The sequence below is a fragment of the Malaclemys terrapin genome, chromosome 7 (genome assembly GCF_027887155.1).
Source record: "Malaclemys terrapin pileata isolate rMalTer1 chromosome 7, rMalTer1.hap1, whole genome shotgun sequence".
In the NCBI taxonomy this organism is placed as follows: Eukaryota; Metazoa; Chordata; order Testudines; family Emydidae; genus Malaclemys; species Malaclemys terrapin.
Window position 1 is genome coordinate 68,662,964 of NC_071511.1, and position 13,875 is coordinate 68,676,838.

Sequence of the window (13,875 nt, forward strand, 5' to 3'; positions counted from 1 at the left end):
TCGGCATACTTCGCATTGTTCACAGTGGCAGTTAATTCATAGGCATGAATTTTGTATCTTGCAGCTTGCTCATAGCCTGTTAGTATGAGTTTCTTGTTGAGCAACATCGATGTTATTCACCTTGAGAACTCTTGAAAGATAGTCATGTTTAGCATGTTAGAGAGAGAAGGGGGGTGAGGTAATATCTTTTATGGGACCAAATTTGGTTGGTGTGAGAGACAAGCTTTTGAGCTTGTGCAGCTCAAAAACTTGTCTCTCTCACCAACAGACCTTGGCCCAATAAGATATTATCTTTACGTACTTTGTCTCTCTAATATCCTGGGATCAATACGGCTACAACTATGCTGCATATTTGGCATGTGTCCGACCTTCCTATTGAGTTTGTACATACATAGAACTGGTCCTGCAGTTCTTCAATGAAGTCCCAGACAAGGACTCCTAACAAATTGATGATATTCATTGTGTTAATGAGTAACATATAACAGGAGCAACATGTGAAGGTTGTTGTCTTGCTCCTTTCTCCCCACAAATAAAACAAAGCCAATAGTAAAATAATTTAGACCACTGTATCAAGTAGAACTTAAATCTGGTCAAGAGTTGTAACTCTCCCTTTCACCCATTCTTAAATCCATCCCCATCCCACTGCATTATTCTACCATTGAAAAATATCCTGGCATATTAATGATGGTGTTTTGGAGATTTCCATCTTGTGTCGTACTATGGAGCAGTAGTAATAAGAAGGGGAGAGCTAAGACCACTGGACATATGCATATGCCTGTCTTTGACCACTTTCGGCAAGGAACAATAATAGCAGTACTTTTGCACTCTTATTTCACAGTATTTTACATTATTTAGGCCTCACAACATGCCTGCAAGGCAGTTCAAAGAGAGGGACACGTAGCTTCATGCAGTCATCTCTGGGGTGGAATACTGCAGTTGTTTAACAGTTCACGATAGGTTATGAAAAGCAATAGCATATCCAGTTTGGATGGCAGGAGGAATTTAGGCAGGCTGAATGTAATTACCAGAATGGGCTGTTGGTCAAAACACTGGAGTTACGCAACTCTGCTTATCAAAAGTGTTGTGGGATTGCTGACCACAGATGGTCAGGACCTTGGTTTCTCATCTCATCTGACAGATGTCACTTCCCATGCCACCCTGACCACAAACACTATGCTGAGGTATTCATTAAACATCGATAGAGGGAGAAGTGATACCTCATGACTCACAACACTTCTTTCATCGCCTAGGTGTTCTTGGAGGTTTTCTATTCAAATAATGGCTCAGCTCAACCTTGCTTAGCCGGTGTGACCTGATGGAGTCATAACCAAGGTGGTAGGACTGTACTAAAGTGAAAGAAAGATTGTTAGACATAAAATTCTTTGATAACTCTGGTCATGCTGTATCTGAAATTCCAGGTTTTCATTTGTATCCTTTCTGTAACCTGAGGCTCTCTATATACTCTAAAGAGAAGCATTACTCAAAAATGGTTGTATTAAAATGTCCAAAGGAACAATGCTTTGGGCCACTTATTTGTGGTTGTGATATTGCGTATGCTCAGTCATTTTACAATGCAAAATAACCTTCTGAGTTCCATTTCTCCTTGAAAAAAATCTTTGAGGCAAAGCTCTTGACGTTTTTCAGATCATTTTAAGACTAGGAAAGCTGTTGTCAGTTTTGTGATATGGAAACCCATTTTAGCTCATCAAACGTGTAATTAAAAAATTTAATTAAAAACAAAAAGGACAAGAACCATACGTTTGGATGAGGTCAGGTTTCCAAAACAGAATGCCTCAGATGGCAGAAACAACAAAGTTAGGCTAATGTGTTTGCAAGGTATCTGCTGCTAAATTGACTTCATGGCTGTCTAGGCTCTTTCTGTTTAATACAGAGAAGTACAGAATCGAAAATCAACTGACACTTCAAAGATCAGATTTCAGATCAGATCAGGATCACAGTAATTACAGATAGAAGATCACATCTATACCCATGAAAGGCAGGGCCGGCTCTAGCTTTTTTGCTGCCCCAAGCCAAAAAAAAAAAAAAAAAGGGTGCCGGACCGCCAAAGCAAAACAAACAAAAAAACGGCAGCCGCGTGGAGGGCGGCCAAGGTGGCTCGCATGGGGGTGAAGGGCGGCGCCCGCCCGCTCCTCCGCTCGTGGGCAGCCAGGTGCTGCAGCCCACTCACAGCCGGGCAAGAGGGGTTCCCCCCCTCCCACCTTGGGGTGTCTCTCCCGGCTGGGCAGGCGGAGCCCCCGGGGGCTGCAGGAGGTGCTGGCTCAGCCGCTCCTTTAAAGGCGGCTCGGCCGGGCCAGGCTCAGAGCGGTGGGGGATCGGAGGCCGGTGCAGGCAGCGGGGCGTGGCACATCCCAGGGAGCCCAGAGGCCTGGTGAGCAGCGGGGATTGCTAGTTCCTGGCCCCCCCCGGGCCGGGGTCCGTGCCCCTGCAGGGCTGGGCTGGGAGCAGAGCGCAGGGAGCCAGCCGGAAGTCCGGGGGGCTGCCAAAGCAAAAAAAAAAAAAAAAAACCACGGCAGGGTGGCCGGAATGTGCCGCCCCACGATTGGCTGGAATGCCGCCCCTTACAATGTGCCGCCCCAGGCACATGCTTTCTCGTCTGGTGCCTGGAGCCAGCCCTGATGAAAGGAGAGGAGATAGCCTGCAGACCCCTAAGGATGGCACACACCTACTTGCTTCTAAGGCTTCTGTGGAGAAATTCTGATTCCATCCTGTCCTCTCCCTACATTCATTAGACAAATATTTTTATGTGTTTCAAATGGTGAACTGTGTTCAGCTAAGTTTAGGATCTCTCTCAGGGGTGTGTGTCATGGCCACCATTCTGACCTCCTTGGATGACTAGATAGGAAGATTTCCCTCATGCTCATTCAGTGCCAGTCTTTAACTGTCTGCAGGGATCGCTCCTGAGCTCTGACTTCAGTGTGTTACATAGAGGTAAGCCCTGCTTTGTGCTTGTGCAGCTCATCTACATTTGGGGTTTGCACTTTGGGTAGCTACATCAATGTAGTTACATCATTGGAAGTTTGCTTAGTGTATACGCAACATCAGACACTCGCTCTGGGGGTGAGGAGTGGGGGGCTGAAGGTCCTTATTGGCACTCTGCTCCTTGCTGGTCCAGGTAGTGAGGTGCTGAGGTCGACAAAGGAATTCATATCTCCCCCCTGGCATTTTTGAGTTTTACCACAGGATTCCCATAGTTAGCTTCAGTGGCACAGACTTGAGACGTGTGATCATCCATTTTTCTCTTTTTAAAATTTTATTTAATACACTTTTTATAATACTCCAACCACCTGTGAAACAGCTCTGCTTGTGAAGTAGTATTAGAGTTCATATTTTCTGTAGACTGCTGCCACTCACATGATCAGGCTGAACTTATAAGCAGGCGCTTACATTCCACTCAGTAGACGCCAGCTGGGCACATATGCATGGTGGGAGAACACAGAGCACTATCTGTCCTAAGACAGATTTGTATTTGTGCCTGATCTCTCATGTGTGTATACAGTGTACTCACTGCCTTCTGTGGGTGAAATGTGTGGCTGCAGTCTACAGGGGATATATTGTACAAACCCTAATGCATATGGATTGAAAAGGAGATGGAAGAGATAAAAAGAAGGGGAGCTACCCGTGACAGTGCTACCTACTCGTGAGGTTTTCAAATGAACGAAGTACACCTCTACCCCGATATAATGCTGTCCTCGGGAGCCAAAAAATCTTACCGCATTATATTGAACTTGCTTTGATCCACCGGAGTGCGCAGCCCCACCTCCCGGAGCACTGCTTTACCGCGTTATAGCCGAGTTCGTGTTATATCAAGTCATGTTATATCGGGATAGAGGTGTAGTTATAGAGACATCTCAAGTGTATATAGTGCCTTTCATCCCAAAGGATCCCAAAGCACTTTATTGCTTTGGATGTACTGAACCATCAAAAGGCAGCCAGCAGGCACAGAACACCCTGCATAACAGCAGGAGCATAAAGACACCCATAAATCCCAGTTTTACTGGGTCAGTCCTGGCTTTTCATATGAGATCTTGGCGTCCTATGCACTTATTTTGTTCTTGCACTTTATCAGTCAAAATGTTTGTATATTTTACCGCTTGAAAGTGTTTGAGGTAGACTGCTAACCCAATTTATCACTCACTAACCACTCCTCAAGGTCAAAGCTCGTCATAATGTGACATGTGACAATATTGCAATGAGTCCAATGAGTTGATTACCCTGTCTAATCAGTCAAAAATCCCTGCTTTGGCCCATTAGGGGACAACATTGGGAACATGATCTTAGGTCCCTCCTTTCCCTAACTAATCTCTGTGGTTGCCAGAACCATAGAGAGCAGGGAAGGGAGAGACAGATGTGGAGCAAAAGCAGAGCTCCACTCCACTGCTCTGGGTGGAACTTTTCCAAATGGAACAGATTTAAAAAAGAAGCCAGGATGCAAAGCAATCAAATATTTCACAATGCTAATCGTTGTTGCCACAAGGGTCTCAGGGTCTGATTTTCAAAACATGATCCTTATCCATGTGATGGGGAGGGAAATGTGGAAAATGTCTGCTTTAAGGAACGGGGACTTTATGGACTCTTTTATGTCCACAGAGAACAGGCACGATCTCTGTTTTAAGGTCCATTGTGAAAGACTAATACATTGTGTGTCATTTTACTTACCTACTTTGGCTATCTAAATTGCTGAAGCAAACCTGCTGAGATTTGAATCTGTGAGTCTAGTCAAACGAGGCGCTGAGATCACTAAGGTAACTCCCCTCCCTTCCCTCTTGTTCTTTTTAAAGCAGTTCTCTAGTCATGCTGCAAAAATCCTGTTTGCTTCTTGTTTATCTGATCTTCCTCTGCTACTGGAGGGGTGGGGAGGGGAATTACCATCTACATTGCAGAATTGTAATTACAAAATTTCTGCTGTAGTCTTCAAACTGTATTCAGATAATTTCAAGGGCACACAAGTGGCTGAACACATAGCCCTCTGAACTAGCAATCAGTTGGCATTTTTATTTTTTTGAAAAGCTGGCAAATTGAATTGGGAAAATTCATTCTGATGCCAGCAGGGGGGGTGCTCTTGACTGCTGCCAGTTAAGAGATTCATTGAAAGTGCAACATAATGGGAAGGGAGTTTTGTAATAAGCAGTCATAAAGCTCTCTTGATTAACAGGCCTGTTAGGTTAAGAGGTGCATTGTTCCAGTACTTCATGTTGCGATGACAAGAAGGGCAGGGAGTGGAGCTAGCTACAGCAAGTCATGCCCTTTGCCTCACAAAAAGGAGAAAAAGGGGAAAGAAAAACAGTGCTACTTTTTAATGAGAGAAGTTGATAGCTGCATTTCTGTGCTTACTTGGTATCAGTTTCCCATTATTAGAACCCAACACTAATATCTTTTTGCTCATTATTGATGCCCATGAGATTCCAACCTGCTGGAACCCTGCTGAACTATGTCACAGCGGCTGAATGTGGTGTTTCAGTCACGAATGCAATACGGTGTAGGTTAAAGATTTTAAAGTACTGGAGGCAGTCAGATCTGCCTGTAGGCAACCATTTGAAATAATGCAGGAATCTGAAAATAGTGTATGTACTTCACCTAAAAACACCTTTTGAAATTGTTAACACATCTAAACTAAAGTAACCGCACCATTTCATGTAGCAAACTATGAATGCCCTAAGGACTTCAATAAAATTCCATAGAAAAATATTAAATACAAACCTTGGGCTGGCCAAATGGCTTTGATCTAGTGCTTTACATCACCATGAAGGAGACCCCGGGCTCAATTTCTGGCCTTGGCATAACTACCCCTCTACCTCGATATAACGTGACCCGATATAACACGAATTCAGATATAACGTGGTAAAGCAGTGCTCCGGTGGATCAAAGCAAGTTCAATATAACACGGTTTCACCTATAACGCGGTAAGATTTTTTGGCTCCCAGGGACAGCGCTATATTTAGGTAGAGGTGTATCAGCTGCCCCTTTTATAAGAGATGGGTCTCATTTTAAATCCAGATTTATGGCTCGCCATACCTGGCCCAGCAGGGATGGGCTTTCTACATTATAAAATTACATCATGTTTGACCATGGTGGTAAACAATTGAGTTAGCTGACTCACTGTAGAAGATGAATTTGCAGTCTGCGTAGGTCAGGAGAAATTGCAGCTGGTGCTGTGTATCAGCTAATCATGACTGTACTCTGCACAGTTAGCTGAAATGATGCTGATCACAGTTCATCCTGGCCTAACCTAACCACTAACTTGTGGTCACATTGTGTAATCTAACTTGCATCTGCACTTTAATTTGCAGCTGGGTTCAAACACAATAAAACTTTGTAATACAGGCAAACTGATTCAAATTGGGTTGGGTTGTACCAGTCAGCAAATTAGTATTCCTTTCCGAGACTGCCGTTTTGTTCTCCTGAATCAGTGTTGATTTAAAATAGAAGAAGGAAAAGAAGAAAGTCTCTAGCTCTGATGGCGGCAGCGGCTTTCAAAAGCTCTCTAGCTGTTACAGTTGCAAAGAAGATATCAAAAATGTGAACCAAATGTAATCTTTGAATCTGCAGAGGGACTAGGACAAAAGCTCTGAGAGGTGGGAACTGCCCTATTCATGTTAACTTAGATACCCAATAGAGACATAGGTGTGGCTTCATGAAGCCAAAAGGGCAGAGGAGAGGAGGGGAGCCCAGAGGGACATCTGAGCTGACTATCTTGTAGACTCCAGCAGGGCATCCACCATCAGACATAGAATGGGTGGTCCCTCTACTTAGTACAACTAATGGGGGGAGGGGGCGATTTCCCCAGTAGAAAATGGCTACTTTGTCAAAATGGAGATTTCCACAGGAAATGTCCATTTTTGATTACATATGCTGGATTGTTGTTGGAAAAAATATTTTTTTAATGAAATTTCTTATGTGGGGGGAAAAAGCATTTTTGGACCAATTCTATTATTTAGATGTCCATAGATTCAGATTGCTTCACACCTTCCCTTATTTACAGACTCCTACTTACAGAAATTACTTTGTACATCGCTTTTGGATTGGGCCCGGACAAGCCAATATGACTGGTGGGGGGAGGGATAGCTCAATGGTTTGAACATTGGCCTGCTAAACCCAGGGTTGTGAGTTTAATCCTTGAGGGGGCCACTTAGGGATCTGGGGCAAAAATCAGTACTTGGTCCTGTTAATGAAAGCAGGGGGCTGGACTCAATGATCTTTCAAGGTCCCTTCCAGTTCTATGAGATAAGTATATCTCAATATATTATTATTTATTATTATAGATCAAGATCAGGTCAAGTATAGAAGAATATTTACTATAATTAGTTAAATTAAATAAATAAATAAATAAATAATGCAATTAATGAGCATAGCAGATTGTGCCTTGTCTGTATGTAGGCTTAAACTGACCCTGACTTTCTGATATGACTAATAAAGTTACCTTAATCATAAACTGTGTGTCATGGGTCAGGGTCTGTGATTGTGTGTCTCCTGAATTTTTGCAAAAGGACTCTAATTTCCATAATTAGCAAGACGTTGGTTGGAAGTCCTTACTTGGCCTTTGCCCAGCAGCATCTGTGTCCATAAGTCCATATTTTAAACAGAACCAAGCGTAAAAATGTCAATGAATTTTGCAAGTAAACATACTTTACTCTAGTTTCATTGATGAGCAGACGTATCTGCTTTCATTCCTATCCAGTTTCAAAATATTAAGCTTGCAGATAATGTGCCAGTCAAAACAGCATTTTAATAAAGGCAGGGAGGCAGGTTCCCTTTCTTATCTCAATGAAGTGAGCCATGCTTTAAATTAGCTAGTGTGTGATGTTAGAGTAGATGGTGCCTAAATGAGTTTCAATTATATTTGCATAATAACAGGAGATCCCTCTCAGGAGCCTTTAACAAGATTAAAAAATGAGCTTCCAGTTTGCTTTTTCCAGTTCTCTTTCATGACATGTACCTGATGGTATGAATGGGCAAATAGATTAATATTTGGATTCTGGTGATACTCAGTTTAGGGGGTGCAAACATCTGGAGCCTTCCAAATGTGAGTATCCTCCAACTCCAAATACGAGTCTGACAGCCCTCCGTCCCAAAAGGGCTTGAGCCATCTCGGGGTCTTGTTAATGTCTCCAGGTCCCTGATCCTGTGAAGACTTTTGCATGAGCTTAACTTTATGCAGGTGAGTCGTCCCACTGCATCAATTTTTTGCAAGCTCTAGACCTTGAATTTTAACAAAGACACTAACTGTCTACTAACAACTGTACTGTTACATGTAAGGGTCTGAAGATTATTTTACTGAGTTCAAAATGTTTAATGATTTATCAAAAAATAAACAGGTCTTTTCTCCTAAATTATAATTCTCTTCCTATCTAAAATTTTACTTTATATCTCTGCAACTAACACAGATAAACTGGATGTAAAAGGGCTAGCAGCAGTGTTCCAGACCTGTATATTATTGTGTTGATTATTCCAAATTTAATCTTATTTATTTGTCATGAAGATCACTGGTGCTCAATTTTGAGATTAGAAGTGTTAAAGAAAATGGGAGGGGAAATCACCTGATGCAGTTGCATAAATCTTAGTTTCCAAATTAACATCAACAAAAATCTATCCATAAACTGCAGCATTATCTGTAGTAATACTCTCTTAATAAAGAAATCTGATTCTTTATTGTTAATTAGGAAAAGTAGATACTGGAAAACAATTTGGAATAAGAAGATTCATGTGATAGAACTGACTACTTACCACAGAATGGTACATTTCATTACCATTTATAAGTTATTGTGTATCTTGGTTTCTAACTCAGTTCTATACCAATTCTTTTTTGAGAGCCAGTTCTAGACACAGATAATTGCACACTAATGAGCACGGATTGTCTCTCATGGCACCTGGTGCAATAGAGCTTCAGTTGTGGCTGGGGGCCTTTTGGTACTGTTGCAATACAAATAAATAAAACTGTCTACACCTTATTTAAGTTCTCCTTTCAGCTTGTATGATATATGTTTGGATAATACTTTATATAGCACCTTTTATTAGAGATCCTGTTTATCCAGAAGGTATCCCAAGATATTTCCCAGACAGTATACAGTGCTACTGAAGTGCAGCCATCTCTGGGGTGGCAGCTGACTAGAACATAGCATGTTGCATAGCAGTGAGGTGGGAGGATTTTTTTAATCACGAAGATCAAGACAGTGCTCTTAAGAACAATGCATTGTGCTTGTTAATGTCTGTACAATAGTGTTTAAGATCTGGTCTGATAGTTCCTAAACACAATAAAACATGTCATCCTTAAGTGTATATAAAAGTTCTACTGTTTGTTTGTTTGTATTAAGCTTTGCCTCTCCAGGGGAACGAACAGATAACAGATGCAAAAGTGCAGGTTTCTGTGCTTGCTTGAAAAGCTCTTGGAGAACAATGCCTCATACCCGTGTATATGCTATGGATGTCACAACAGCAGACAGTCATTTGCCATTTGTGTCAATAAGCAGGTTAATGTGACTTTGCAAGGAGCCAGAAGTAACCCCCACTGAAGCTTTCTCTTTCCCTTCACAGGTTGTTAGTCGAGTGGCAGCACAGCAAGGATTTGACTTGGATCTTGGATACAGGCTACTGGCCGTATGTGCAGCCAACAGGGACAAATTCACTCCAAAATCAGCTGGTAGGAAAAGGCTATTTCCATTTATCAATGGTTCTTTGAGGGTCAGATTCTGAACAAGTATCTTGCTCCACCATAGCCACTGAATGTGCTGGCCATGAACCAGGGATACCTGATGCTGGGAACCCCTGCATTCTCTCCAAAAAGTGTCACTTGCTGCCCCGGTGCTCCTCCTACTTAGTGTTACTTCCAGAAACAAGGTCCCTAATATTCTGTAACCCTGAGATGGAAAAAAAGGCCTAAGGGAGAAACTATACACCCAATCCCACCATTTTAGTGAACTCTTAATCCCTCCATTGCCTTTCCATAATGTGTCTATTTGTCTCACTCCTTCAAATTCCTCCTACAATCCTAACTCTATCTAGTGTGGACTTTTTGTTGTGTGGGCCATAGGTGTCTGTATAAAAGATGACAAAGAGTCCTGTGGCACCTTATAGACTAACAGAAGTATTGGAGCATAAGCATCTGATGATGTGGGTATTCACCCACGAAAGCTTATGCTTCAATACTTCTGTTAGTCTATAAGGTGCAACAGGACTCTTTGTCGCTTTTTACAGATCCAGACTAATACGGCTATCCCTCTGATGTATAAAGAGTACCACTTGTTCTTGTAATTCTTGCTGTTTGGTAGTATTCTCACCTATACTAAACCTGCGTAATACCATGCAACCACCATTCCAATAGTCTGGCAAACAATGCATTCTCCTCCATTGTACCACAGCTTGCTACCAAAGTAGCAATAATGGACCCTCGACATGTCACTGTTGTGTGGGAAAGATGAAGAATCCATTGTTTTGTGTCTTTGTCGCACTTGCTTACATTTATTTACTGTGCTTAATTTTCACCTATTCTCTTAGGTGACGAATGTCAATATAACACGCATAATCTAGGAAAATGAGCAGATAACTGCACGTTTTCAGAATTGGACATACTTAATTGTATTGCCTTCATGCTTAGTATTGACTGCCATGCCACCACAGTCACAACCTTAGCAAATGTTACCTCCTTCCAAGACAGTAATTCTTATAGTGAACTGATTGGATCATACTGCTGTTTCTTATTGGTGCCAAACTTCCATTCACGGGTAACTTTTGCCTTCAGTGTTCAAGGCAGTTCCTTATCAAATAGTGGGTCATGCCTTATGTCATACTCATTGACTTCACAGATTTGCCTTTTGTACGATTACCAGATTATTAATTTTGCTAAATGTCCAATAAATTGTCCATGATTTTTACTCCTCTAAGCACCTCCAGGAAATACTTATTGGCTCTCAAAATGTTCTATCCAATGTATTAGGCATGATCTCCCATTTGTGAATTATCTCCAGTGATAGCTATCTGTTCTTTCCTGGTTAATCTTATCAGAGGCTTTTTAAGTCCACCTTTGTGTGCATTAAGATTCCTCTATTTCTAAATATGTTTAAAATAGACCTACTAAAGGTGCCGTTTCATTTCTTTTGCCACTTTTTCTTGACATGTATCCCATCACGGTGCTGGCAGAGGGAAGGTTGTCAGTCTTCAGACATTTTCATTTCTTGATTCACTTTTCTGGCGTAGTCTTGACAACCTCCAGTTTTTCATTCCTTCTAGGGAAATGTTATGTCTGTGTTTAGCTGCTGCAAATAATTATTTTTTAGTCATATCTGTCTTCACTCAGTGCATTTCCCTTGCAACCCCAGAAAGGTACTGCTGTCTCTGTCATTAGCTGCTTGTATCTTTATGTATTTGGGAATAAAAATCTTTAATTTTTAGCTTAACATATGATAGTAAGAATCTTCTCACTCTCCTCCTTTGCTTGCCATTTCCTCCTCATGTACATAGCCTCATCCTTTAATTCCAATGACCTTAAGTATTTGCTTTCACCCGTGCCTGTGTTTTGTCTTGTCTACCTGTGTTTCACCAATAATCTTTGCATTTCCTTTTCCATTAACATCAACTTTTCACAATCGCCCTTATAACCAAATTTGCTAGAGTAGGAGCATAACCATGGGCATCTATTAATGAATCTGTGAAAATTCACATCAGTAGACACAGTCCTTGCCCAGAAGGGCTTATGTTCACATAGCAGACATATGAGCGCTACTACAATAAGTGGGGAAATTGGAAGATAGGCAGACCCGGGTTACAAAAGTATGGTCACTCCTAATCATTCTGACAGGAGGGGCTTCATAGTAAATTCCAAATATCCCCACTGTTTTATGGTCTGTTAAGCCACAATGATTCTACTTCTCATGAAACCTCCTCTAAGATCTTCTGTCAGTTATTTCTTGACACTACCTTTTCTCCTTCAGCGTTTTCTCTGGATCTTTCTAAGTACTCTATATTCCTCAGTATTTATAGCTCCCTTCATGACTCACTTAAGTTATTATGTCAAGAATTCTTGCATGTGTAGTTTCTGAATAACATTTTCTTTTTCCCTGGCCTGGCTTATTGATTTTGTATAGGACACCTTCAAAACTTTATCTGAATGACCCCCCGTTTCCTACTCCCAATATGTGCTGATGTATATCCCGTGTGATTTTTTTTTAATCCAATAGTTTTTTGGAGTATTTTCTTTCTCTGGACTTGAGGAATGTGCAAGGGTTTGAGTCCATTCCTACAAGTTACACTTTAATGTTATTAAGGAAAGGTAGTTCTATAAATGCTGTTTTTCCATATTGTCCACCTCTTTGAGATGTGAGATAAGCAAAATTTCATTAAAGAGAGGTAACCAGAAATTTTTGTAAACGCCTCTCCAGCCCATAATTTCTAGATTACTTATTTGGTCTAAAATGAATATGATCCTCATTTTTTATGTTTAAAAGTCCAAAAATATGAAATGCAGTGATTCTTAAATGGTTCGTTATGTATCCCCTATCTATTGTTTCTATATGTGTTACATACAAATCATCAGGAAAGTCAAGTGTTGCCTTAAAAAAGAAAATTGTTCCCATTAGTAGTAATTTATTGCCAACAAGTTAAAGTGGCTTATTTGAATCTTTTTTTAAATGAGGTTCTAGTTAGAAAAGTGTTAAAATTGCCCTTGCTCAATATATTTGCTGCGTATGTATCCCCCAAATCATACCTGCTAATGTTACTGAAAACCTCTTTTGTGTGAGTGTGGAAGAGTATTGTCATACAGGACATACATATCTCGGCGATCAAGCTGGAGTGTATTCTGACTCATGCATCAGTGGCCAAATTGTAATCTAAATTCTAATGGCAGAATCTTTCTTCCTGGGATGATGTTGGGGGGGGGGGACGGACGACATAGCTTGATTTTCAGTTCTCAGATTTAGTTTGTAGAGCTGGTAATTAGAATAAACATCTTTTTTTTACTTTTAAACTGAGCAGAATTAATCTGGATATAATTGAGAGACTAAATATGGTACCCTAGAATGGCCTTTTAACAGAGGCATTTTCTTGCATTTGCAGTCCAATGTCTTGAGAGCTGAAGATCTGCTTTTTATTATTACGCAGATTTTGAACTTTTTTCCCTTATGTCATTCCCCTTTGTAGAAACAGTATTTTTTTCCCCCATGAGTTGGAATTGCTTTACTAGAATCAGTCACTTTGTTATGGTTAAAGGGGCTGGTATTGGCACTTCCTGTCAGGTAGGAAAGTATTTCCACTTCGAGGAGCGTCTTCTTTACAGTTTACACTGAGTACTTCATATAGTATGGTGAGACTCCAAATGACTTCACTGCAAAATTTTGGAGAGCAAACTTATCACATGCAAATTCTTAACAATCTAAATTGATCCATCCATTTGTTGTAACACAAAGGGTAATGTTTTAACAGTCTTGGGTTTAAGAAAAAGTACGACTGTTAACTATTTGCCCTTCAGTAATGCTTTTCATGTTAGGATCCTAAAGCTTTCATTCCTTCTGTGAAAAGAAAGTTCCCATTGGCTTCAGTGGGACCAGGATACCACCCCAATGTATAAATGGGCCTTTTTGTGTACCACAATACAAGACTTCTTGCAATACACAAGTCCCTCACTCTTGTAGAAGAAGTGCATAACAATTTACACTAGCATCAAGATCACAATTAAGGCCAGAGTTGGAACTTGTACTGAGACCCTCCACAATATGCTTGAGGGACTTTGAGGAGCCAGCACCGTTGCTGTTCGTGCTGCAGCTTTTCTGTGGATAAAGAGAAAATTCATTCTGCTACTTTTCACAAACATTAAATGTGCTTTATAAAGTTCTGTTTCCCCCATGTCCAACCCCACCCTAAAAAAGA

At 41.0% G+C, this 13,875-nt stretch overlaps 1 protein-coding gene across 14 annotated transcripts in view; it reads left to right on the forward strand.

Annotated features, from left to right (window-relative positions):
• Positions 1-13,875, forward strand: part of ZMIZ1 (zinc finger MIZ-type containing 1) — a 490,731-nt gene that overhangs the window by 312,105 nt on the left and 164,751 nt on the right. For all 14 annotated transcript variants that reach the window (XM_054033720.1, XM_054033719.1, XM_054033732.1 and 11 more), the window contains one exon: positions 9,550-9,655. In XM_054033720.1, coding sequence (XP_053889695.1) covers positions 9,550-9,655 — 106 coding nt within the window. The remainder of the gene's footprint in view (positions 1-9,549; positions 9,656-13,875) is intronic.